This window comes from Ctenopharyngodon idella, chromosome 10 (assembly GCF_019924925.1).
Source record: "Ctenopharyngodon idella isolate HZGC_01 chromosome 10, HZGC01, whole genome shotgun sequence".
NCBI classification, from domain to species: domain Eukaryota; kingdom Metazoa; phylum Chordata; class Actinopteri; order Cypriniformes; family Xenocyprididae; genus Ctenopharyngodon; species Ctenopharyngodon idella.
The window spans coordinates 49639444-49667428 of record NC_067229.1 but is presented as its reverse complement, the minus strand read 5'-3'; the positions used below and the strand labels follow the sequence as shown (position 1 = coordinate 49667428).

Genomic DNA, 27985 nt, shown 5'->3' with positions numbered 1-27985 from the left:
TTATTCTGTGGAATTAGTGATGATTATTAAATTTGATGTCATTTTTTTAATTTTATGTAAATAAGATTACAGAACTTAACTGTAGAATAACAGAACATTTACGGTCCATTTTATTTATTTTTTGGAGCTTCATGAAAAAGCTCTGATTCTCCAACATTTCTCCTTTTGGTTTCCACAGGAAAACAACAACAACAGCATTGATGTTTGGAAAGACATGAGGGTGAGTAATTCTGTGACACTGAACACAAACAGGTCTCGTTTCAACAAGAAAAAAGTTTATTAATTGAAAGACAAGCCACAAATTTAAGAAAACAACACTAATAAGCTAGCCTGAGCTCAAGTCTGAAATATTCAGAAAAAACAAACTACATGTGTCTTGGATAATTCCTATATTTTCCTCATATTGACACACTAAATGTTAATATATCATTTTATAAATATAAAAGTTCCCCGGTTTTGTTATCCTTCATGTAAAATACACAATACAAATCACTCTACACTTATTAGTAAGCTTTTACCAATTTTCAGAGGATATAATTTACTAAGAGGTAAATCGGAACAACACACAAAAAAGGAAAAAAATACATATGTACTGTATATGTAAGGTACATCATCCAAAACAATAGAGAGGGGGGGTGGTATCACAATTTACACTTTCAAACATATCTGTCATTAAACCGCTTAAAGTAAGGGACTGTAAATAAATATCCTTCCATTTTTATCTCAATATTTACATCTAGGACTTTGTTCTGAGAGTTTCTCAGAGTACCACGATGCTTGTGCTTGCATTTGAACGCGCTACAGCAGGCCACGACTCACTACGTAAACAGTCAAATGGCACTTAAAATATTCCAAAAGCCCCCCAAAATAAGACCACAGAAACCAAGCGTGTCACTCTACGTACAATAGAAAGAAAAGTCGTGATGACAATGATAGTGCAGTGCTCTTATTGGTGGAATCCCAATATAGTTCTGTTCATGTCATCAGTTCATCAGCAGGTGAAGTTCGGGTGCCTTTAAACTGGGGTGTGCATATGTGTCTCAGGTGAGTGTGGCGTGTTGGGAGACGTGCTCTGAAGGTCCGTCTGTCCGTCCGTTGGCTTGTACTGGTTCTGGAGGTCTTGGTGAAATCAAAGGCACTGAAGTCTCTAGTCAGTGAAGCTGCCTTCACGCTCCTCAGGGCTTGATATGTTGAATATCAGAAGAAGGGCAAGTTTCTTTTCCTAGAAAAGCTTGCATTGATATCCAGAGTAAGGTTGCAAGTGGCGAAGCCAATTTTAGCGTCAAAAAAGAAAAGAAAAAAGCACAGGCGTCCTCGCACGATTGAGCGAGACTTGCCAAATCAAATGATCTTTAACTGCGTTTTGGCAAACTTTGAGTAGAAACAGGCATGTGGTTTGGAATCAACGCACTGAACTGTTCTATACTTTCTGGCACGTCGTCCAAAAGAAACAAAGAAAAGCGAAACTCATGATATTCTAGCAGCACGAGAAAAGGCATGCAAGACCAAAAGCACTTTGAGTAGTGATCAACACATCTACCAAACGATCCAATAGTGAAGCGCTGTCTGTAGTCCAGGCACAAAGACAGAAGAAAAACTAAAACCAATTACATAATCTCAGAAATAATCTGCAATTCTTCCGCTGTAGAAAAATCAGGTCGTTATGGTTAAAAAAAGGTGACTTTCACAGATTGCACACATAAATATAAATCACGATTATCAGAAACTTGGACAGACTGAATCTCTTCAACTGAACAGGATGGTTTTCTCCATTACAACCACATTAAAATTAAGATTCATAATACATTTCGATAAAAAAGATGCATACAATGTACTTGAAATAGCGCACACAGTCAGTCATTGAAAATAAAATCAAGTTTTAAATGTCATTAGTGAAGAAAATAACGTTTTCCAACTACAATTTTCCAGTGTTTTTCATAATAGTAGAGCAGTTGACGACGGGTCGAGTACAGAACGACCGAACAGCCGACTTCATCCTTAACGGATGCTGGTTAACATCCTCATTTCACAGTAATTAAACAGCAAACAAAACTAAACAAACAACAATCTAGATCTAATACCAAATTAAACTCCACCCAGACCATCATCTATACATGCAGATAAAAAAAAATAAAATAAAATCATAGGTCTCCCCAGCTAACAGGGAACGTTCTCAGAACGTTCTCTCAAAGTTCCAGTAACGGTAATAGAACGTTTGTGCAAAGTTATCTGGTCATTAAAAATGTTCTCAAGATGTTTGCACAAAAATATTATCCGTTACGGAGCCCCGCACATGACACGCAGGAAAAAAATAAAAGGCCAAATCGTGCGCATGATTTACTAATTCGCTCCCTCGATTTGCTAAATCATGTGCACAATTTATAAATCGAGGGAACGAATTAGTAAATCGAAAGAACAAATTAGTAAATCGAGGGAACGAATTAGTAAATTGTGCACACGATTTGTCAAATCGAGGGAACGAATTAGTAAATCAAGGGAACAAATGAGTAAATCGACAGAACAAATTAGTAAATCGAGGGAACGAATTAGTAAATTGTGCACACGATTTGTCAAATCGAGGGAACGAATTAGTAAATCAAGGGAACAAATGAGTAAATCGACAGAACAAATTAGTAAATCGAGGGAACGAATTAGTAAATTGTGCGCACGATTTATCAAATCGAGGGAACGAATTAGTAAATCAAGGGAACAAATTAGTAAATCGAGGGAACGAATTAGTAAATCAAGGGAACAAATTAGTAAATTGACAGAACAAATTAGTAAATCGAGGGAACGAATTAGTAAATCGTGTGCAGAATTTACTTTTTTTTCCCCTGCATGTCATGTGCGGGGCTCTGTAATCCATTTCTTTTTTTTTTTAATGTTACTACTTGTTTCAGAACGTTCAGAGAACATTCAAAAGTACGGAGCCCCGCATATGACATGCAGGAAAAAAAAGTAAACTGTGCGCACGATTTACTAATTTGTTTCCTCGATTTACTAAATCGTTCGCACGATTTACTATTTCGTTCCCTCGACTTCGTAATGTGTGAGCACGATTTAGCCTACTATTTTTTTTTCCTGTATGTCATGTGTGGGGCTCCGTACAAAAGTAACGTTCCCATAATGTTTGAAGAATGGAATGTTCGCTTAACATTCGCATATCCAAGAAAAAGTTTTTAAAACATTTTGAATGTTCAAAGAAACACGTTTTCGTAAGTCAAGCAAAATGTTCTCAGAACATATTTTTGTTAGCTGGGACATTTATGAAACAAAAATAGTTCCTGGTGTAAATCGTCAAATTTACGTAAATGTTTTTAAAAACAATTCATACTGAATGAGACCCAATGTATAAACTCTTTATCATCATATACTTCTATACCAATATAGATATTTATCAACTTTTGGTCCACGATACAAATATTGACTTTTGTGATTGGAGGGCAACCGATGTGAAATTAAAAATGACGGGTCAGCAAAGAGCAAACACATTTCCGTCAGGACTTGTGTCTAAGACCGGCGGCGCCGGCGTGAGGTAGGGCGACAAGATACACACGTAACAAACACCTCGGCCAAATTCACACTTTCGCACACAAACGGGCCTTGACGTCGGATAGGGAGCGGAAACAGATGCGCGTTACAGCGCGAGCCAAACCACGATCCATGAATGTTCATGGTGATCTGAGTCGGATCACAAATCCAGCGTGACAGATGTCTACGCGAGACTATGAATATTCTCTGGCGGTGTGGTTTTCAGTACAAACGCAGTGTCGCTTCACCAGTTCAGACGAAATGAAAAGCTGTTGTTTGGGTTAAGGCACTAAGATGAACCCGAGGTACATAAAATCCCTGACATTCGCTCTGCAGAGAGGCAACGAAGGACAGCCGGTCGTCTCTCACTCTTGTGTTTTTGGTCCAATCGGTACAAAAAAATTAAAACTCCAAGACCCACAACACGGTTCACACATGCAGCATATATGTACAATGACGAAAACTCCTCCTCTTCAAGCTACCGAACGACTAAATCTACAAACAGAAGGCAATTGGAAACACTCAGACTGCAAAGAAGGTGAAAAGGCAAGCTCATTACGTTCAGTACAAGTTGTCTAGCCTGCTTCGATTATAGCAGCACAGTTATACAGCGAGACTTTCCACTCCCTAACCAAACAGCAAGCAACATTTGGCCAATTACATGTTCTAAACAAAACTGTAAACAATGACCAGTACAGTAATAGAGAAGTGATAAATATGGACTAGGCAAATGGTATCGTTCCCTGGTGGAACTAGTGGCTTGGATTTGAGTTTTCTATTAACATCAGGGCTTTAAACTTTACAATCAGCATCTCGTCAAATCCTCAAGTTCTTGGGAGCTTTGTGTCGGACAAAGCATCGTGTTTTCCGATCCGAGGATAAGAATGGATGTCTCGCAGACAGGACTGAAAGAGATTGATGAGATGAGAGAGAAACAAACGGATGGAGTAGACTTTCACACCGAGGCGTACGTGTTTCCCACGCTGCTGCAGTGGCGGATGGTGCTGGTTCCGGTCGAGCTGAGGATGTGCTCGGTGTGATTGCCGGCGGTCTGGGGCAAAGAGCTGAGCATGCTGGGCTGAACGACGCCCACCACCGCGCTGCTGCCGTCCTCCATGGCGCCCACCTGCAGCACCTGAATCACCTCGGTCTCCGCTTTCTCCCGCTTGGCCAGTGGCTCGTCCGACTCCTCGATCTCCTCGTCCAAATCGCTGTCCATCTCGCTCACCTCATCTATCGGACAGCAGAATGTTGGTTTTCAATTAACAGGCACAAAATCATTTCAAGAACCTTTACATTCACTGTTCCTTGCTGGTGGAATGATCTTCCCATCCCTATCCGGACACTCGAATCTCTTCTGCTTTCACTATTCCTTAAAGCGATAGTTCACCCAAAAATGAAAATTATCCCATGGGCCATCCTAGGTGTATATGACTATCTTCTTTCAGATGAACACAATCTGAGTTATATTTAAAAAATATCCTGGCTTTTCCAAGCTTTATAATGGGAGTGAATGAGGCTTGAGATTTTGAAGCCTTAAAAAGCACATCCCTCTATCATAAAAGTAATCTCTACACCTCCAGAGGGTTAATAAAGGCCTTCTGAAGCGATGCATGTTTTAAGAAGAATACCCATGTTTAAAACTTTATAAAACCTTATAATGGAGGAACACAAACAGAACAGTAATGGGTCGTCCAGCATTCCTCTCTCAGACGAGAGTCCCCTACTGGTCTAAAGTGGCTGTGCTTGTTAGTGTGGACTGTAATTACGTAACGCTGTGTAATGAGGTCTCAGCTTGCAGTCCGAGCTTTGGCGGGCTTACCTTTGTCGATGTTGGCAGGTGACATGGTGTTCAGGTCCTGAAACTGCAACAGCACAAAGAAGTGGCAATTAGAGAGAAAGACTGACTTCACAGCTCTTTATGGGTCATGCTGAGCTATACAAACAGTACTGGGGCGTTACCTCTCCCATAACTCCGATGGGCGTCTCTCCCGTGGCCTGGGCGACTCGGTGCTCCACCAGGTAGAACATGTACTCATCGTACAGCAGCCGGATCAAGTGGAAAGAGCCGAAACTTGCTGCGCTGCGAAGGGTCAAATCTCTGATGACCATAGAGCTGTAAGAGTCAGACAAAACATGCAAGTTAAAAGTTCTGTTGACACTTGATATATATCGTATTGTTCTGAAGATAAGACGACCCCCCCTTTTTCAAGATGTACATTTTAAGTTTGAATTTTTGTATTGAAAGATGTACCAACGCACACAATTAAACAAAGTATTGAAACACAGTCTTGCCTGTAGAAGGACCACTTGAGCAGGAACTGGCGTGCAGCTTTGGGGAGGGAGGGTTTATCCTCGTACGGCTTGAGTACTTCAGTGACCACGTTGTCCAGCCAAGCAGCCCACTGTTCCAAGGAGCTCTGCTGCTGGAGGGTGGCCTTGAAATCCTGCTCAAGGCGTTGAACTACGCCCTCTTCGCACTGGCACACCCATGAGGCCTGCTCCTGTACGTGATCAGCAAAGTCAGAACATCACCACACTGCATCTCCTCAATGACTGCGTTTACATGCACCCTCATAATGAGATTTAGGCAATACTGCGATTAAACTTTACCTCATGTAAACGCAATACTTGGATCAAACTGATGTGATTGAGCTCATAATCGTAGTAAATATGGCATTCTAAGTCCAATTCACACTGAACCAACAGCAACAGACAGTTTGTTGTGTTCTGTCGGATCAGTTGGTTATCCCTGTCGGCGTCTGGCATTGGTCCGTGCTTGTTTTTGCCATTTGAACATGTTGAATCAGTGTTTGTTGGATGATGTACTGTAATCTGGTGATTGTCTGCATTGATTGCTGTCTGTCAGTGCAGAGTGAATTTGCCTTTAAATAGCATTAAACGGGCATGTAAACACCTTAAAGAGGCCATATTATGCCCTCTTGTTGTTTTTGTGCTCTACTAGAACAGGTTTTCCTGCTTGAATGTTGATTATTTTCCTCATATTCTCCATTGTTCAGCTCCTCTCTTCCCAGTCTGTCAGTAACGCTCTGTTTAGTTCCTGTCTCTATGAAGCCCCTCCTCCTGAAAAGCACAATGTGCTCTGATTGGTCGGCTGGAGCAGTGTGTTGTGATTGGTCAAGCGTTTCGAGCGTGTTTGGGAAATGCCCCGCCCCTTACCACACAATCCCAGATGAGGAATAAGAGTCTTAACTAGAGAAACTATCAGTCATTTTCTAAAAAATAAAATAAAAATTATATACTTTTTAACCACAAATGCTCGTCTTGCACTGCTCTGTGATGCTCCACGCATTACGTAATCATGTTGGAAAGGTCACGCGTGACGTAGGCGGAGGTACCGCGATAGGGCTCATTTTCTCCTCCAACTTCAAAGTCATCTGACATCGTTGTTTTACCTTTTTTGTAAAGGGCGTTTGACTTAGTCTTTGCACGTTCGAGGGTGAGTAAATGACGACAGAATTTTCATTTTTGGGTGAACTATCCCTTTAAGCACGTGACGTACCTGCACATTGGCGAAGTCCACACGGTTGAGGTCGCTGAGCATCTGGTTGATCTGTGAGGTGTTTTGCAGGACTGCACGTGCCGCCTGCGCCAGATGGTTCAGAGATGTGTATCTGCGGAGGGTCTGAGCGAAGGCACTAACAGCGGAAACCTGCGCAAGAGATTTCCACGGCAGACAAAGGCGTTCATTATCAACTGCTTTAGATTGCAGTAATGCAATAAAACAACCGGTGACGGTCTGTACTCTTACCTTGGTCTGGATCATCCTCTGGGGAATGCTGCTCATGGCGTTGGTGAGCCAGCCCTCAAGGCTTTTGGCAAAATTACGGATGGCTTGAGTCAAGGCACCTGTCCAATGCAGATAAAGAGATTTATATTTACACCATAGTGGACAGGACGGATACGGGGCACTTAATGTTATCTGGACAACTAGACTCACTAGGAATGGGTCTCAGAACGTCAGGGATGAGGATCTCCACGAGGGCCTGATACATCAGGTGATCACAGGTGTTCATCCACTTCAGCACATCCTCATTCCGGCAGAGCAGAATCAGTCTGGCCCGCGGCAGGCGGCCCTCGATCTCGCTCATACCGCTGCATCCACAACAATCACATTTCAGATATTGTGCGTTTAATCCGCTGAGCTTGATGAAGCACTATGGAGGTGATCAGGGTAACGTACCTGTTTTCTGTGATGGTGACGCCCTCTATGGAGTTGGATGGAGAATAGCGCCAGAAAGTCTGCCACAAGTTCTCGATTAGATTGAACTGAAGGTTCACCACTACGTCCAAAATGGCCTGCAAGTGAAAATAATAAACACCTTTACACTGTAATTCAGCAAGACTGTATCTTGGGCCCTATGAAATTTAATTCCTTTTGTAATCAAAAAGCATGTCTAATTATTTGAAATCATGAAACATACACTTTAACAACAATTCAGTTTTAGGTCCCTATGAAATATGTTTTTTTTTTAATTCCATATTTTTAAATTGAATTTTTCTGGATTCTGTTTTAATGGTTTAATTAAATTTTGATAATCAAAAAACATGTTTAATCAAATAATTAATGAAACAATTTAATACAATAAGGCCCTATGAAATGTTTTATTTTTTCAGAAATTCTGTGTTAAACTCTCTGGATTTATGATTTAATACAAATGTATTATCAAAAATGGTGGTAATAAAATGAAAGCATAACATTAACAATTTAATAATTTATTATTACTTAGTACTTAAGTACTGTATATTCTACTGTATAATAGTAATATATTTCTGTCACAGTTCAAGTTAAACTGAACTTTTATTTTGGCGGGTTGCGGTCAAGAGCTGTGAGTTTGTGTGTGTATCTGCTGATAGTTTTCTGAACTTTTATTTTGGCGGGTTTTCTGCATGGCTGAAATCATAGGGCCCTACATGACAGATGCACTGAACGACTGACCTCGCAGTGTTCTCTGTACAGCGTCTGAAGGGCTTTGACGTCCTCCAGGCCGACCCCTTCAACAGGCTCTCCGAGGTCAAGTTCAACAAACTCTGGCAGAGCTCTGGACCCGTCTGATGGGGCATACAGGGACATTCAGATAAGCTCTTCTAAAACATGAATGTGAGCTAACGCTCTCCAGTGATTTTTGCGTTGCGTTTACCCAAGAACTGCTGATGGTGCTGGCTCTGAGCGATGAAGGTCTGCTCCGCAGCACTGGGCGTGTGCTGCCCCCCGCTGGAGAAGTTGTCCCCTGAAACACCGTCCATCTTCGGCACTGGCTTGAATCTAGAGACGGGACAAAAAGAGATGCTTAATGAACTACACAACCGGTCACATGTGATGCAGATCTCTGATGAAACACCACTCTCGTCATTTTGCACAGTTCGACAGAGACGGACTACCTCTGCTTCTGCTGGACAGGCTGCTGTCTCAACGCCATGTACTGCATGTCCTCCTGCAACCGGTTCAGAGGAGAGTCCGGCTTCACGCGGATCCCGTAATAGTGATACTTCGAGTTCCCTCTAAATTCAAGACGAGAAACTCAAGATGAGCACAGAGCTGAGCGTGTGTCGATGAGAGGAGAGGTGCGGGTGATTTTTACCGGGTTCCTAAGCGGCGGGTTCGCAACCCCATGAAGATGGAGCGGATGAGCTTCCCGAAGGACGCGGCATTGACAGGGTCCAGTTTCTGCTCCTGACAGTGCCGCAGGTAGTGATTGTAGAGGGTGGAGCGGGGCAGACTCACGCCCTCGGCCGTCTCGTAATTATCCAGCAGCCATTGCAGCTGTGAAGAACACGGCTAAATGCGTCAGTTTACATTTCTTTAATAAAAATTGAGCATCTTGTGTTCTATGGAAGAAAGAAAGCCACAGATTTGGAATGACATGAACTATCCTTGTATTCTTAATTGGTGTGTGACCTATAACCTCACAACAAATCATTGAACATCTTGTCCCGTGCAATATTTAACATAAAAAATGCTGAAAGTCCATACAAAAATGAACTTTACAATAAAATAAAACTTGCGTAATCTAATAAATACAGTGCCATTTAAAGAGTCTGAGTTTACACTGAAAATCTTTTTCAAATTTAAGTGTCATTGATCATGTGACTCTTTTGAACAGCACAGTATAAAGGCCTGTTCACACCAAGAACGATAACATGATTTTTAAGCCACGCTACGATATTATTGTGATTTTAAACGCTGATTATTGTAATAAAATATATTGCATTATTTTTCCAACTGCATCTAATAAGATAAAGTTCTCAATGTTCATCTTCATATCCATCTCCTTCGTCCCTTCCTTATTCAATATTTTAAATAGAAATTACAGTTCTCAAATACAAATGTTTGCATGCTCAATTCAATGCATTTATTTTTATAATACATAATAAAAAACAACCTAATGAACAATTCAAAGGTGACAATATTCACTCCTTTTCAGTTATGTACAATTACGTAATAATTTACATTGTTGTTTTAGGAAGATGCATAAATTTGCAACTAACAGATACTTAAAAGTGTACAAGTTGGATGCTAGATGGTGCTGTGGAGTCATTTTCGTTGTGAAATAGCCTTTACAATAACACTGGACAGTTTGATTTCAAAATAAATCATCGTCTGTCGCTTTAAATGCTCCAGCTCTTTAAAGCAGGATGGATTCTGATTGGCTGTCAATATTTTTATTGTTCATCAACTGGAAAAAAAAGTGATTCCAATTAGGGATGAACTGATATGAAAATTTTGTCCGATACTGATAATTCTTTATATTTAAAATATATTGGCCTATACAACTAAATCCAAATTTTTATATAATTTTTGAGAGCCTGATTACAAAAACAAAAGTCTCACCATGTCCCAAGCACACAATTATAGTGTTCTCATTATAATTTTATGTCGCCTATATGACGAACTTGTGCTGTACTGTATTTCCTTTTTGAAGTGATTTCAATCATATTTCAAGCAATTCGTAATCATAATGGCAGACAGTGAGCATCTGAAGTGCCTCAGCTGAAGGAAATAATCCATTATTTATCAGCTTTAATATATTTTGGCCAAATCGTCTTATCAGGCTGATAACGATAACATTAAAAATTGGTACCGATATTGTGGCCGATATATCAGGCACCCCTAATTCCAATGATATCAGTTGTTATCAATATGGTGTGGGATTCTCACAGAATTAGAATGATTATTAAATAGTTTCAGTTACAGTAATCTCCTTGGTGTGAACGGCCTTAAGAAAGAAAGTGTGTGAGAGAGAGAGAGAGAGAGAGAGAAAGCGCAAAGTACCGAAGCAGATCGCTAGGAGACGTGCAAAGCAAAGCTGTTCATGTTACAACTTACATGGCTGTTGAGCAGCGAACTTCTCTGACTGGATAAACCTTCAGACTTTTGGAGCGTCTCAATCGCCATTTCAATCTGATAGACCAAAGAGCAAAAGAATAAAGGAGCACAAAACAAAAAAAGGGGAAATCAAATGAAGGCTGTAGCGACAGAGAGCTGCACTGAAACCAGAGATGAGCAGCAGAAACAGACCCGACTAAAGCGTCCCAGCCACCAACACACACTACAGCACCGCACACACAACCATCAGATCCAGCTTTCATTCTGAACTCAACACCCCAACACTACAGGAGCACGGTCATCGAAGACGTTTTCCACAAGCAACATTAAATTGATAAAGAGGCCAATTATTCATATGCAGGGTCAGAAATGCAGATGTTTTCACAAAAAGTTACTTACTAAATAATTACTAATAAATAGCCAGTATTCTAGTAATATGCATGCTAATAAGCAACTAGTTAAAAGACCCTAAAATAAAGTGTTACTGAATATTTTAAGACATCACATGATTTTTATCAAATATGCTGCCTTGTTCTGGTCAGATAAGACCAGCACTGCTTGTATGTTCCACCTTATTTTTAATGCAAGTTATTTTAGCTGTACAAAAACAGTCTTGAAACTTGTATTTGTTATCATATTATTTTAATATTTATACTGTAAACACACTGATATATAGTGCAAATAGTTTTATCGTTTACTGAACTGAATTGATCTGAATAATGACACTGTTGTCTTTTAAGCTGCTTTACAGTCTCATATTTGATGAAGTTTACATTATTGATTCTGTTATTTACATGTTTATTACTGTGAAGCTGGTATAGAAACGCTATAGAAATAAACATAATTGCACTTTATTCTTTTAGTTATTTACCTATAGCAGCTCATGAATCTGAAGAAATCAGCTTACTTTCACATTGAAAAATAAGGTGGAACAGACCCATTATCACATAAAATATGTTGATTTACTTTGGTAACAGCCTGTCTAATTATTCAGATTGACACTTCATTTTAATGTATTAATTCAACGGAAGTATTTGATTCAAAAGTGTGTCTTTATGCCCCTGAAAATGGCAAAATATTGCCTCTTAATGTCTAAAACACTGGCTTTAATCATCACAAGCACATATCAGATTAATTAACCCTGTACCTAATTTGGTAAAGGAAAAACGACTAGCCTTTTAAAAACTGCTTATAAATCATTACGCTGTTATTGGCAAATGCTGCATTCAATCTTTTTGTAAGTTTGTTTTCTTTCAGTTAGCACAGGTTTTGTATTTCTGTTTGGATCTGAGTGATCGTAGGCCTCGCTGATCTGAGTGAAAAACTTCACTCGAGCTCCTTCACCTCAAAACAACTGAGGTGCAATATATGAGTAAATAATAATAAATAAAAAAAAAGAAAAACGAATGAAACCCTAATCCTAACCCTATAGTAAGTACATGTAGTTACTTAATATTACTCAGCACTTAAATGTATAATTACAGTGTAACAAAGACACCTTACAATAAAGTGTAACTGAAAATAATTAGCTGCCTTTTCATAAGCTCAGTTCAATGAGGCCTACGATCAATCAGTTCTGAAAAGAAATCTCATTTAAAACTCTTAAAACTCACCTATTTAAGCAGGATTGTTAATGACTGCACATGCATTGAATTAGCATTTTCTATCTTCCAGTGTCTCATTGTATGCCACAGTATTGTTTTTTAACGTTGTTAGTTCTGATGCTTTCCAAGATGACATCTGTGTTGTGTTTGTATCGTTTTAAACGAATCAGTTGGGTGAACCAATGATTCAAAAGGCCGATTCATAAAGAGAGTCATTGATTTCATTCCTGAATCAATCGAATGAATATAAATATTGAATCAAATAAAAATTGTTATAAAGCTACTTTTTTGTAATGTCTATTTGATGTTTTTCTCATTTAACACAATAATGACTTTAAATGATCTTTTGGGAGTAACTTCTCAGCCAAATTTGATGTGCAATTTATTAGATTAATCGCTAAATCGTGTAATTAAAATTTCGCTTGACAGCCCTAATTATTATTATTATAAATATAAAACCTGTGCTAACCGAAAGAAAACAAGTTGACAAAAAGATTGAATCCAATATTTGGTGATAGTATAGCATAACAAGATTTTTTTTTAGGCCGGTGTCATGACAAATCAGGTCCTCCTCGAAATCAGGTCAGTTAGTGATTATCTTAAGTATATACGAATTATATTCATTTAAAATACAGATCGCTTACTATATAATGAGTACGAAATTTGTCACTGCACCGGTCATTTTTGAAATGTAACAAGGTTGGGGAAAAAAATATTTGGGAAAAAGGGTCGAAATAACTGTAACATGACATGTACAGTATGGTGGGAGTCATGTGATTGGAGCTCACCGTGGCGGGGGAGGCTCTGGTGGTCTGAGCCGCAGTGTGAGGGGCGGAGCCATCCATGGAGTTTCCTCCAATCAGATACGCTCCAGAGCTGCTGATGATCTGGCCTCCCGACAGCCCCATGGCCAGAGCGCCGTTCCCGTTGCCGTTGTTAGCCATGCTGTGATTGGTCACCACCGCGCTCACCTGAGCCGAGCTGCCCTGCGTGTCGAAGTAGTTCCCGCCGCTGTTCTGGTTGTACAGCTGCGGTTCTGAATATGAATACGTCCGTCTGCCAATAAAACAAGAACAGGCCGCCAGCTGCTTTTTCACTCTCAAATGATTTCTGACATTTTCATTTTATATCAGCGCACACGCTTTTCTTTAATTGACTTGAGAAACATAATAAGTCGTGTCTTGATGGGAGCTTCAGGTGAGAGTGCTGTTTCCATGGATACAGAAATCACCAAAGCATAACTGTTTTATAGAGAACATTGCTTTTGATTGCCATTCTGATGCGTGCTTTCTCCGTTTGCCTGATGACATTTTATTTATAATAGCCAATTTAAAAGTTCTTAGCCTCTTGCTGAGTGAATGTCTAAATATGAACGATCCAAATGCTGTTGAGGGAGAAAACAGACAGAAGCACTTAGGAGAGTTTCAGGTGCTTTTCTGCCGTTTCTTCGGCTGCTTCAGTAAAAGTGCACTCGTTGATGCTTGTGGTCATTTTCAGGTGACTGAGCACAATTCACACGGACGCTCGAGTCTCTCAGAAGCAGCATGTTTCAGTGACACACAGCAGATGGAGTGCGCTAAATCAGTTAAACACATGCTTTTTTCACACTCATGTAACCCATATTTTTATCTACGGCAGCATGAGAGACTAAAGGCCCGTTCACGCCAAGAACAATAACTATGTTCGCGTCCACACGATATTGTTCTGTTTTTTTTCTGCAGTTTTGTCATCTGTTGCTCGAGCTCTTTAAAGCAGGATGGATTCTGATTGGCTGTCAATGTTTTTATCATTCATCAGCTAGAAAAAAACATTGTGTAAATGATTCCAACAATATTGTTTATCTGCGCCGTTATTGCTATAGTTGTGGTGTGGACTAGAACGATTTTTAAAACTATAGTTGTGTCCCAAATGAGGCACTTATATGGAGGTAAAATAACGACAAAAGTCTTTGAAACAAAAAAGCATGTTGAACTGCCCTAATTGGAAAAAAAACGCATTGCACTAACTGAATTTTTAATAATGAAATTGAAAATGTTTTCATTTGAAGCTTAAATATACAACAATGTTGAATTTCAGCTTCCAAAAATGCAAGCCGTGAAAATGAAAGCATTGTTAGTGTAATGCATTTTTTTTTCAGTTGGTGCAATTGACCTTTCGCCGGGAGTTTGATTGACAAGCGATCTAACCAATCATAACGCCGAATCCGCCATTTTGTCCGACAAAGCAGTCAGGAGTCAGAAGATTAAACTTGGTGGACTTGAACTTGAAAAATGGTGTGTACTGACGTCTTTCCGCAGTTGAAACAACATTCCTTCTGATGTTCATTCATGTTTATTTGATGCTATAAATTAACTAGTAGGAAGAGATGATTGGTTCACGAGCCGGTTGAGCTGAGGCGCTACAGAGATTTACACATTAAAGAGCCAAACGGTTTTTATTGTTCGTATTTCTTAATAAAAAAATAAATAAAAAAAAACACAATTTGAAAGCTGGGACTTTGTTTAATATCATAAGTAACCTGCTCTGTCTTGTCTGTCGACGAGTTGTCAGTGTCCTCTTTGCTCCGCAAAGTATTTTTCACTCTGTGTGGCGTGACAGCGCCATGGCTTGTCGGACAAAGCAACAGTAACTAAGGGGGGCGGGTCTTTGCGAAGGGACAATTCAACATGCTTTTTTGTTTCAACGACTTTTGTCATTCTTTTACTTCCATACACATATACACTATAAACTCAAGAGTGTAGTGTAAACTTTCTAAGGTTATTTTGTCATTCAACATCGCTCACTCTCCGCTTATGTGATTTAAAGACATTCCACACTTCATTTTTATAGTTCATTAAGTCATCCCGGTATTGAAAGTGCGCATTTTCTATTTGGAATTTTCAGTGTGAACACACTACTTGCACTAATTATACTACAAAACGTCAAAGAATAGTGCATATCTGTAGCATGTGTGAACCCAAAAGTGAAAATTCAGTCATTTACTCCCGCTCATGTAGTTCCAAACCATGACTTCTGTGGAATGTAAAAGAACATATTCTGTAGAATGTTGGTAACCAAAGTTTAAATTCCCATTGATTTCCATTGTATAAATATAAAAAAAAAAAACTATGGAAGTCAATGGGAAATGAAACCATATATATATATATAATATGCCTCATTGTCTGATCCTGTGGGCTGAAATATCTTAAGTCAGCTGCCATATTGGAACGGTCAAATCCAGTCTGACCACTTGAGAGCAAATTGACTGTGCATCTGCAACCTGTTTATTCACATGTATAAATATGTATATCTGCAACAGATATTAGTAGATTTTCACAGCATTTAGTTTATCATGAATGTGATAATTCTGCATATGGATATTGCATATTAAGTTATATTGAAAAACACAAAACAGCACATTCTCACCTCTGAAAGGTAATCCCATTTCATCAGCAATTTATAACTCTGGTTTTTACAGCCATAAGCTGCACAACGTTGTGACGTTTTTGACGAAAACTCATTGATTTGTTAGTGTGAGTGATGAACAGCCTCATGTTAACCGTTTGAAGATGGCAGATGTGTTGACATGTCTGGAGCGGTGGCATCTACATATACATATCTATGAATCAAACCAACATTCTACACAATATCTTCTTTTGTGATCCACAGAAGAAAGAAAGGGCAAATAAATTATGACTGAATTTTCATTTTTGGGAACATTTTTAAAGTCCTATCAGAGAACATGTGTTTGAGATGGGCCTCATGAAAACACTCACATGGTTCCGTTGGTGTAAACGCCGTTGTTTTCCTCCTGAACGTACTGCACCTGTGCTTGATACACATGCTGGACCTGTTGAACAGTCTGCGCCTGAAACACAGCGTTACACTGACACAGTGACTCACGTCTCAATAAACACTCGACAATATAGAAATAAGTGGTTTCAGTAGCATCGTAATGGGCCCTTTTCACATTTCCATGCTTCTCAGAAGCAGAAGTTGTCATAGTTGCATAATTCTTTATAGTGGTGAACGGAAACTACAACAAATATATTTTTTGCGTTCCCAACAGCAAAAGAAGAAAATCCATTATAGCGTTTCTATGACTTTCCAAAAGCAGAGATTGGTCTAATTTGAATGAGGCTGATTTCCTCTTGTTTTAAGACACAGTCTTAACATACTGGACTACACTTGTGTGATGTGTTTGTGTATGAAGAGAGATGAAGTGCCTCACCTGTTGCTGGACGGGCACCTGAGACGCCACCTGCTGGCCACTGACCGCAGGCTGCACAGGCACGCTGGTCTGGAGGGGCACGTTGGACGTGGAGTCAGCGCCGGCCTCTGGGGTCTGCATGGCGCCTGAGACACAAAATCATTCGCCGCTTAAAACAACCACAGAATATTTGTATGGTCACTCAGTAAAGTATCAGCACACTCTCCTCAACAACACCTGATTTGAGGAATCATTCAAACACTGCTTAATATTTTGAATGTTTTTATTTTTCATCTTGGTTAAAGTTTTAGTATTTGTTTCCATTATTAATGTTGTGTGTTTTTGACATTTTTAATAGTTTCTTTTATACATATCGTCGCTGTCAAAAACCTCACAACTCTATTTGAAGCTTGATTTTGGTGATATGTTACTAATATAACGACACATGCAAGTTTCTGATCATATATAAAGCCACAATATCAACTTTGACAACGCTGTGTTTAATTATTTAAAAAAAATAGTGTTTTTTCCCTTTCTTGAAAAGTAGCATTTTTAGAGAAACAAAGTTTCCACCCGACAGTGACGACAATTTTCATTTATTTTTAGTTTATTTTAGTACATAAAAAAACCTGAAATCAAATAAGTTTGATTTTGTATTTTAATTTATTTCAGTTATTTCAAGTAACAAATGTTTTTTTTTATTTTTTTTTTTTTTATGATTTTGGTTTTAGTTAACTATAATAAGCCTGTGACACACCAGTGTTATTTCAGTGTTTTTATTTTAGTTAATTTTAGTTCAATTTTTAGTCATTTCATTGTGTGCTTTTGTCATTTTATTAGTTTTCTGTCTTTTTAAAATATTGCTATTTAGGTTTAATTTATTTTATTTCCAGTTAATAGTTTTAGTGCTTCAACTTAAACTAATTTCAGCTCATTGCCAAGGCAACATTTCTAATTTTCAATTAGCTTAAAGTGATAGTTCACCCTAAAATGAAAATTAAGTCATCATTCTCTCACCCTGCTGTTGTTCTAAAGCCATATGCCCTTCTTTCTTTTATGGACCACAAAGGGAGTAATTTTAAAAGCGTCCCGCTCTCGCTCATCCATATAATGCCAGTGAATAGAGACCAGCATTAAACTTTAAAAAAAAGAGGCAGAAGTATCACAGAATGATCCCATGCGACACGTGTCATATGTTCCAAGTGTTCTTGGTGCATACGGTATGAAATTTAGTGTATTATTTTAAGAAAATCCAGCCCTTGGCCGTTGATCTTCTGTGCTCGACTGAGAGTTCACGAGACTATTAGTGCCACAGTTCACTTTTGTGCAAAAACACACAAGCAGTGAAAAATTAAGATTAATAAAAATGTGACATCAACACCTAGAAATCCCCCAAAAAATTACTGAATATCTCCGGACTGGAACTCCAGTTGTCAGGTGACCATCAGAATGACAGCTGACAGATGTGAACGCCATAACTTCTTGTCATCATGGATATATTCACATCAGAGAAGAAAGTACATGGATGTTAAAAACTGCCATTATATGGACCACATTTAAAAAATAATAATAATAATAAATAATTCTCCTTTTGTGGTCTTAAAAAGAAAGAAGGGCATTAGAACAGCAATAGTGTGAGTAAATGATGGCTTGATTTTCATTTTAGGGTGAGCAATCCCTTTTCAACTAATATCTATCAAATTCAGTTTTATTTCAATTAACAGAAATGTTTCAATTAATAACCCTGTGACGCACACACTTAATCTGAGCATTAGTAATAGTGATGCTCGTCTTGGCAAACACTACTAATAACAACCCAGAGGATCGTTACCTAAAGAATAAAAGATAATATTTTTTTAACATGCTCGGGTCACTTCCTGTCCTCAGCAGAGTGTGATTCTGCTTACACAAACACACAGCGGTGATGTGGAGGTTATCTGTGGGAGCGGAGAATGCTGGCCGGACCCAAAGCAATAAATGAAGTTAATATTTAATGTCCTCGGCAGGTTTGTCTCCGCTCGCGCTTTAAACTGACAAGAAGCTACAGTTCACTCCTGAACTCAGTTCTGTGAGAAAACACATCTTTACGTTTGCATCGTTTTTTCTCGTTCTCGCTGCTGTAAAGCGGCATGTAAACAAGCGGTGTTTGAGCAGCAGCGCTGGAGCGTACAGAAGTTTCCATGATCAGGTCTCTCCAGGTTAATTACCCTGCTGCTCCCCAGAGGCTCCTGCCACCTCCTCTTCCTCTGTTCCTCATTTACCTGAAGGGTGCAGGTGGTGTTGTGTTCACTTCACCTCCCCCTCAGCCCTAAACGTCTGATTACCCAGCATTCCTGCCTCGCACATAATCACACCGTTTCCAGTGCACACACGCTAATGAGTCAACATTCTAACGTTGTGGATCACCATCAATTGTTGTTTTTTATTAGCATCACCTTTAAAACATGATGCAGCACTATTTTGACTCCAAACTGGGTGAATTTTAAGTCTTAATTAGATTTTTCCCACACAATCCTTCATTAAACAGACTTGCATTCTAATTAGAATCCCTTCTTGGTAAATGCTACAAATACGTCCTCTGAAATGCTACGACAGATGCGGCTTTGCAATGTAAACACACATCAAATCCTGTTTATAAATATGAGACAAATTAGAGACATATTGAATGCAGGGTTTTTCTGCAGTTTATGACAATGATGACTGTCACTAGTTCATCACTTCCTGTTGTCCTTGAACATGATCTATAGAATTGGTTCTCAGGAAAAAACCTTGATAAATTTAAATGATCAAATGCAACTTACCAGCTGTTTATTTAGCATGTAGTGAAATAAATGAATACGGTCAGTTTTGGGGGTAACGCATTACAGGTAATGTGAGTTATGTAATCAGATTACTTAGTAAAGTAACACATTACTTTTAAATTGACAACAAAATATCTGAGTTACTTTTTCAAATAAGTAATGCAAGTTACTTTGTTTTCCCATGTATTGACTGACAGCTCTACTGTCGCCATAAGAATTAAAAACAAACAAGCAAGCCAGTCCAGGTAAGAAAGAGTAACGCAAAAGTAACGTAACACATTACTTTCCATAAAAAGTAACTAAGTAACACAATTAGTTACTTTTTTTTTTTAGGGAGTAACGCAATATTGTAACTCAATACTTTTAAAGTAACTTTATCCAAAACTGACTATGGTAAATGAAAAAGATCTAACCAACTGTGTCATTAGCATAATAAATAAATACTAACATAAATGCAAATGATCACATGCAAATAACCAACTGCATAATTAGCATAATAAATAAATACTAACGTAAATGCAAATGATCACATGCAAATAACCAACTGCGTAATTAGCATAATAAATAAATACTAACGTAATTGCAAATGATCACATGCAAATATCCAACTGCGTAATTAGCATAATAAATAAATACTAAAGTAAATGCAAATGATCACATGCAAATAACCAACTGCGTAATTAGCATAATAAATAAATACTAAAGTAAATGCAAATGATCACATGCAAATAACCAACTGCTTAATTAGCATAATAAATAAATACTAACGTAAATGCAAATGATCACATGCAAATATCCAACTGCGTAATTAGCATAATAAATAAATACTAAAGTAAATGCAAATGATCACATGCAAATATCCAACTGCGTAATTAGCATAATAAATAAATACTAAAGTAAATGCAAATGATCACATGCAAATAACCAACTGCGTAATTAGCATAATAAATAAATACTAAAGTAAATGCAAATGCTCACATGCAAATAACCAACTGCGTAATTAGCATAAATATATAAAAAAAATTTTTTTTTTTTTAACAACTCATTACTTTTGGTTTTATCCGGTCTAACTCTAATATTTCAGCACACATTCATCTGTCACTTGGACACTTGACAAATCAGACAGATGCAGACACAGATGTTTACGGTCTATGAAACACGGACTGGCATTGTGACATGCCCTCATCCTAACCCAAAAATCACAAACAAAAAGCTGAAAGAAAATGCAGCCCAGACTACATTAAATTCAGGTTTCACTTGCAACAAGGATTCATCAACAACGGTGTGTTTTGAAGAACTCTTTCAGATCATTTTCACAACTAAAATTGACTCTGTCATGTTAATAATCTTGTATAGTGTCTACACAGTTCATGGAAATCAATGTTTGACTTGATAAATCATTTTGGCACTTGATTTCCAATGTAAAATGTGCATGTTGATGCGAACCCAGTTGCGAGTCCCGGATCTATATTGTCTGAAGTAACCCCACCTGCTCCCTGCGGCTGCATAAACAGGCACCTGTCTGAGCGCTGCTCCACCCCCACCCCCACCCCAGCTGACTTCACCTCCGCTCATTCATCCGCTCCCCTGTGGGCCACTTAAACCCAGAGCCCCGCTCCGCAACTGCAGCTCAATGCCGAAGGGTAACAAAGGCCCAAGAGGAGGGCGACACTTGCTGCCTCTCTCCCCCCACGACCCCGAATCTGCCCCGCCACAGAGTCAGGGGTCAAATGCGCTTTTGGGACACCATATTATATATATATATTTAGTGGCCAAAAGTATGTCCAGCCTAGGGAAATTGACATCTTCACCTTTTATTCAAATATTATTAAAGATTTTGAAGTCATATTGCATATTTGTGCTTGGAGTCGATCTTATTTGTGATAATAATGCAAAGAAACATGCCAAATTGTGCGACATAATTTTTGGCCAGATGAATGCATGCAAAAAAAGAAAAAGAAAAAGAGAGCACCAAACAAATATTAATATCTGATTATGTTGAAGTCAGTGTTTGCTTTTTCCTGTCAGCTTTTTGTTTTTCTATGCATTTTTTTTATGCATTTAAAATAAATCCTGTAGCTGTAGTTTGCTTTTTTGCCAATTAATTTAGTCAAAAAAATACCTCAACCAAATTTAGTGTTTTGTTCTTCCCTCATATTTAAAATATAAAATATTTCCTTATTGTTTGATGGTTTAATTGAACTTGTATGGTCATTAAAAACAAAAATCCCCTCAGGACATTTTTGGACACTACTCTATATAGACACATTTACAAATTCAGCTGTAAAGCAGCTCTACAGAAGACAATATTGTCATTATTCAGATCAAATATATATATATATATTTATTAGCACTGATACTAAATTTCTCTTCTAGTAGCCAATTATTCAGAGTGATATCTGCTGATACCGATAACGATACCGATAGTTTTACTGGTTATGCCTTTAATAATTTCATTATAATTAATAATGAATCATTATATTTTGAATTATTATATTTTGAAAGAAATGCAAATAAAAACTTTATTCTCTCCATTTCATCAACTTGTTTCACAGTAACTGGTATCAGTTATAAACAAACACATTACTCAAATTAATATTAACACACATTAACTAAATTCTGAAGATTAAATTAATAACTTTCTGAATGTTATTAATTCATATAATTACAATTAATATTGAACATCAAACTGGTTTCTTAGCATTTTCTTTACACAAAGCACAAATTCAGTGCATTTTCCTGCCCTCTTTTGATTGACAGGATATATATCGGCCCTGACTTTCGGCTGTTTTTAACCTATCGACCGATAGCTGATACCAATTATTGGCTGATATATCGGTGCATCTCTAGTGTATATATATATATATATATATATATATATATATAGAGAGAGAGAGAGAGAGAGAGAAAGAATGGTTGGGAAGGAGAATGAAGAATCATTTTCACACATTGTCAATCCAAGATCTTGACCAAAAATTTATGCACCTCTTGATGGAAATAACATCACAACATTAATTGACAATGCAAGAGGTGAGCACTCTGTAAAGTCTCCTCCAGCACATCCCAAAGGCTTACAATGAATTTAAGGTCTGTGCTGATTCATGTGTGAAAATGATTCAAACATTCTTACACAATTACAGCCTGATGAATCTTGACTTTGTCATCCTGAAATATGGCCATGATGTGTCTTCCTATATGGCTGTTTAAGAAATGTAAAGCTACATCAGCTAGGGTTAGAAGAACTGTTGTGAAACATGCTAGAAACATAATAATCACTGCAATAATGATCCCATCATAGACTCTTAAGCATTTGCCTATTTAAATCAGCAACTTTTTTTTTTTGGCCGGGCAGTGTGTATATATTCAACACAATAATATAATAAAATCTCGAGACATCGATATTGGAATCAGCTACTGAGAATCCCATATGACCACTAGTGTCACATTCCAAACAAACAAAAAAAACGAATCAACCGCACCGACTGAGCCTGAAGCTAAAATGTCCAGAATACAGTAACAATCGGTAAAGCAAAGACATCTGAAGCGATTACAGTAGCTGATGTATATTTAGCATTTCCAGGGGTGGTTTAGATTGAAAAAAACACACTAAAATAAACCAAAAAAATAAAGTCTTGATTAATCATGATTAAAAAAAAAAAAAAAAAAAAAACTGTAGAAGCTCTGAAAGGTTTTTTTCTGAGCAGCATCCGCCCACACGCCCGTGAGCCGTGAACCTCAATGGGTTTAGCTTGAAATGAAATGGATATGAATTATTTACTCAATCAGTATCTCTTAAAGCGATTGGAAAGGCAACAGGATACAGCGGACAGGTGGTGCGGCCCCGTTTCAGCTCTACACCTGACCGTAGATAAGTGGTAACGTGAGCTGATAACTAGCGGTTTCTGACATCCTGTCCTCTAGGTTTGGCATTAATGGACCAGCAGTGAGGGGGGGATAGAAAACGACAGAAAATAAACCTAAAGCTCTGGACCCGAGAGAAACACCTGGAATAACATGATCGACTTCATTAGTTGGATAGCTTTCGTTTGCTTTCAGACACATCGGAGGCCATAAAAATCTTTCCAATCCCCCAACTTTAACTTTCCACAATATCGAAGTGTGCATTTCTGCATCAGGTTGGATGGAGAGATATCCCATGCTGCCTCTCTCCACTGAGCGCATGTCAGGTCTTCTCCAGCACCTGTTCCTCGGCCTATAATGAAGACAACAGGGGAAGCGAGACGCTGCTTCATCTCGCAGAGGACCCTGATGCAACTCCAGGAAACCCTCAGCGATTTGTTTAGGTGCGTTTGGAATATGTGCGGATAGGTCACATTTCTGCATCCATCATCGCCAGCTTCTGCGCCAAGAGACTACAAACGAACGAACGTAGCTAAAACTGACACGGCCTTTTAGCTGTTACAGGCTATTGCCGAAGTTATGCTGAGCCATCAAACAAACTCCAGCAGAGCTTCAGTTAAGACAGTTTGTTTCTATTAAAAACCATCATCACAAAAAAAAAAAAGACCTTTGAGAAGCTCATTCCCAGATCATCATTTCTTTGCATCTCCGGTATTATATATCACAGGGCAAACATTAGAAAAACGCAGCCGATGGACAGACATGAAAACATGATGATGCTCCTGTTGAGTCTTATATACAAAAATGAGATTATTAAAACCCTGTTCAGTTTGGTTGTGAAAAAGAGTAATTTTGACAACATTCATCGGCAACATCACTGCGATATGATCTAGGATGCATTTTCATTTCCATGATATTCCCAACATTTTTTCATTTATCCATAGTAATAAGCAGGGATGCACCATTAATAATCACGATTTTTGCTCAAAAATCATTAATTGTTCTTTTTACATTTCATCAGAATTATTGCACTTTCACGCAAGCAGAAATGAAGAAAACGTCAACCCGTACGCAAGGTTTATTGAAAACATGAAAACCGGTAAAACCTTAAGAGCTAAAGCTCTTAATATTAATTACAATAATTCTAAATTATGTTAATGCTTTTCTATTAAAACAACGAAAAATACTTTGTATTATAGCAGAGTACGTGCATTTATTCAGCGGCCACAATATAGTCACAAATATCGCAGACGGTTATGCTTAAAGGGTTAGTTCATCATTAATACTCACCCTCATGTCGTTCCACACCCGTAAGACCTTCATTCATCTTCAGAACACAAATTAAGATATTTTTGATCAAATCTGAGGTTTTTTTATCCTCAATAGAAAGCAACAAAATTACTATATTCAAGGTCCAGAAAGGTACTAAAGACATTGTTAAAACAGTCATGTGACTGCAGTGGTTCAACCTTAATGTTATGAAGAGACAAGAATACTTTTTGTGCGCAAAAACAAAACAAAAATAACGACTTTACTCAACAAATTCGTCTCTCCTCTGTCATTCTCCTACTCTTATTTTCATTGCAGAGCTTCCAGGTTCTACGTCAGAACGCCGGCTAATGAGTCGGTGTTCGGACGTAAACACGGAAGCGCTGAACTGCTTTTTTGAATTTTGTTGAATAAAGTCATTATTTTTTTGTTTTTGCGCACAAACAGTATTCTCGTCTCTTCATAACATTAAGGTTGAACCACTGCAGTCACATGACTGTTTTAACGATGTCTTTAGTACCTTTCTGGACCTTGAATGTAGTAATTTCATCTATTGACAATAAAAAAAAAAACTCAGATTTCATCAAAAATATCTTAATTTGATGAACGAAGGTCTTACGGGTGTGGAACGACATGAGGGTGAGTAATTAATGACAGAAATTTCATTTTTGGGTGAACTAACCCTTTACCTCTTTCCCCACCATTGACGTAATTTTCCAGATCTCTCAGTAGGGGGCGCTATTACACATCTTCTGAAAGATTACAGAATCTCCAGATCAAAACACAGGCGAAGAAGAAGCAGAAACAAGAGATAAAAGCATTGCATTGTAGTCTGACAAAAAAAATATATATATATGATTTTCTCAGCTTTTTGTTCAAACTTACCCACATTCAAGTGTTGATAAAAATAATAATGCATAAAGCTAGAATAAAACTTTTTTTTCGTTTGACATATTGCATGCTCAGATATTCATACAACAAAATATTCTGGGGGCCATGAAAGTTTCGTGAAAATGATTAAAAAAAAAAAAAAAATGCTGGCGGTGCCTGGCAACTTTATTAGAAAAAAGTTAAATAATCAAGAGAAACACAAATCATGATGACGATTAAAAAATCGTGCAGCCCTAGTAATAAATACTTTGGCAATATGCCATGAAGCATCGAGCCATGTAATGTGAAAAAAATCAGAATTTGTTGGGCTGGGTTGAAAATATTGATTCCACGATTTTAATGGATTTTGATGAACCGATATTGATCGGTTGATCCTTTAGATGCCGTTTACAGTTGATGCGCAAACAAAACTATTATTTGTAGCTCCTGCCATCCAATAATCTTTGATATGAAACTATTTACTCTTTACTACTAGTTACAGCACCAAATCAACATGAATGAACATCAGAAGGAATGTTAAAAGATACAGAACTTACTGAAATCAATCATGTCTCATGTAATCGATCAATCAGTGTTTCAACAGCGGAAAAGACGTCAATAAAAGAGCTTAACGTCACATTCAATGACACATTAAATTCAGTATATTCTTACTTAACCTGTTCTTCAATAGTTAATGCATAAATCCTTGATTGGAGTAAAATCATAATTATAAAGTTATTATAACGTTAATTTTAACCTGTAATATTATAGTAATAGGTTCCATCTCTGTATAGTTTACAGCATTATAGTTTTATATATACATAAATGAAAATTAATCAATATCGAGATCAGAATTGCAAGCTTGTGAACTAAAACCCAGTCAAAGCCCATCCATACTAATATATGTGAGTGTGTGGTTTGTTATAAATGAATCTGCCTATTAACAGGTGGATTTTACACAGCTGTGCAAATAATCAGTGTGATAATAATAACACAGACATCTAATGATCTGCCTATATAGACAGAGATGCTGCTCCACTAGTTGATGCCCAAACATGAGCTCCAGATTGTGTTTATGATCCATGATGCCCAAATATGCTGCCCATTAAGGCTTCTATGTAGGGAGCACGACAGGTTTGAGACACAGCCACTGAGGGCCAATAGCTTAGCAAGAGTAACTCCTGCTTTATAACAATAGAAGACAGACAGATAATCTTCATATGCGGCATTATATCCCACAGAATCACACCTAAAATCCTCTAGCAGCATTTATCAGCCGAAAATAAAAACACAAGCATCTCTCTGAGGAGAAAATTCATTGTTTCGTTTACAAATGAGCGTCTGAGGCTAATGATAATGCAACACCCAGCGACTGAAATGACTCAAATATACAAACTGAAGACTGTATTTAACAGCTAAACGCTTGAGAATACATATGAGATGTAATTTTGAACACAAACACAAAGTGTAATAAAGAATCGCCTCATTCGGGCTCACGATGCTAACGTTAGCCGCTTAGCAACACCTGCATCGTGAGAAAATGATGCTGCGCTTCCATTCAACACCATTTTCATCGCGTTTTCTGCTTGAAGATCTCGTCAATAAACTTATATTTATCTATTAGCGCTATTCAGACGCCGACAGATGTCGTTTGCGCTTCAGGTTTGGTAAATAAAAGCAGACGAGAAGCGAAACATCTGGACGCGCCGCGTCAATAGAAACAGAACGAACCGTCAGAGAAAGAACCAGCAGAACGACACCGTCACAAACACACAAGATCCTCAGATTTTACTCCAATAATCTCAGATAAAAACACACACAACCATCATGCAGCGGTTAAACAGTGAACACATTTGGAAACGAGCGGTTAATATTTAAATATTCACCTGGACTAGTGTGTGGATGAGGATGAGGATGGTAGGAAGGTGGTGGTAAGGATGGAGCGGAGAGGAGGAGGTTGTTGTTGTTATTGTTGGTGGGTTACAGTCGCCAGGACTACGGTGACTATGGCGCTGCAGCTCGGGGCAACGGTTGCTATAAAGCGCGCCGCGTAAACGAACTTGACGCTGCGGAAAGAGGCGGAGCTATCATATAAAGCTCTGCGCGCAACCGAACCTGACGCTGGAGGGAAGGGGCGGGGCCAGCGATGGTGGGAGGGAGGAGTGTCACGAGCCTCTAGTATCTTTGTGGCCTCTGAAATAATTTGCGGCTGATTTACTGCTTAATAAAATACAAATGTGTGTACTGAGGATAGCATTATCATATTTGGGAACGCAAGCATGCATTGTAAAAGAAATGACTGTATGTAAACCACCAATAGGAGGCGCCCAACGCTGAGTGGGCGGGGCTTTCAGGTTGAGATGAAAGAGAAAGGCGGGGCTTGTGCGTCAAAGCAGAAACCACTTTCCCTTGCACTCAAAAGCACGTGTTTGTAGTGGAAATGCAAAAATCAACCTCACTTATTATGAATTATGCTGAATAATGAGAATCAGATGAGTAACCCTCATAGGAA

General features: G+C 38.3%; 1 protein-coding gene across 2 annotated transcripts; it reads right to left on the bottom strand.

The window, feature by feature from the left end:
• Positions 1–253: 253 nt before the first annotated feature.
• Positions 254–27550, bottom strand: rfx3 (regulatory factor X, 3 (influences HLA class II expression)). Of its 2 annotated transcripts, XM_051908350.1 has the most exons (17): positions 27360–27550; positions 16694–16818; positions 16239–16330; positions 13272–13539; positions 10880–10954; positions 9135–9316; positions 8935–9054; positions 8694–8818; positions 8492–8604; positions 7736–7851; positions 7493–7647; positions 7304–7401; positions 7055–7204; positions 5827–6035; positions 5494–5647; positions 5354–5396; positions 254–4764 (listed from the first exon to the last, which is right to left on the bottom strand). In XM_051908350.1, exons 2-17 carry the CDS (start codon positions 16811–16813, stop codon positions 4487–4489), a joined length of 2298 nt encoding a protein of 765 aa, XP_051764310.1. In that variant the 5' UTR covers positions 16814–16818; positions 27360–27550; the 3' UTR covers positions 254–4486. The 2 variants fall into 2 exon arrangements, with proteins under 2 accessions (XP_051764310.1, XP_051764311.1); XM_051908351.1 differs by lacking the exon at positions 10880–10954.
• Between the last annotated feature and the right edge of the window lie 435 nt (positions 27551–27985).

Excerpts from the sequence above, each read along its gene's own strand:
- rfx3 (XM_051908350.1), bottom strand. The coding sequence starts at position 16,813 with ATGCAGACCCCAGAGGCCGGCGCTGACTCCACGTCCAACGTGCCCCTC. Across the intron at positions 8,819-8,934 it reads CCTGTCCAGCAGAAGCAGAG|ATTCAAGCCAGTGCCGAAGA; the intron begins GTAGTCCGTCTC and ends TCCCGTCTCTAG. Across the intron at positions 4,765-5,353 it reads ACCTGCCAACATCGACAAAG|ATGAGGTGAGCGAGATGGAC; the intron begins GTAAGCCCGCCA and ends GCTGTCCGATAG.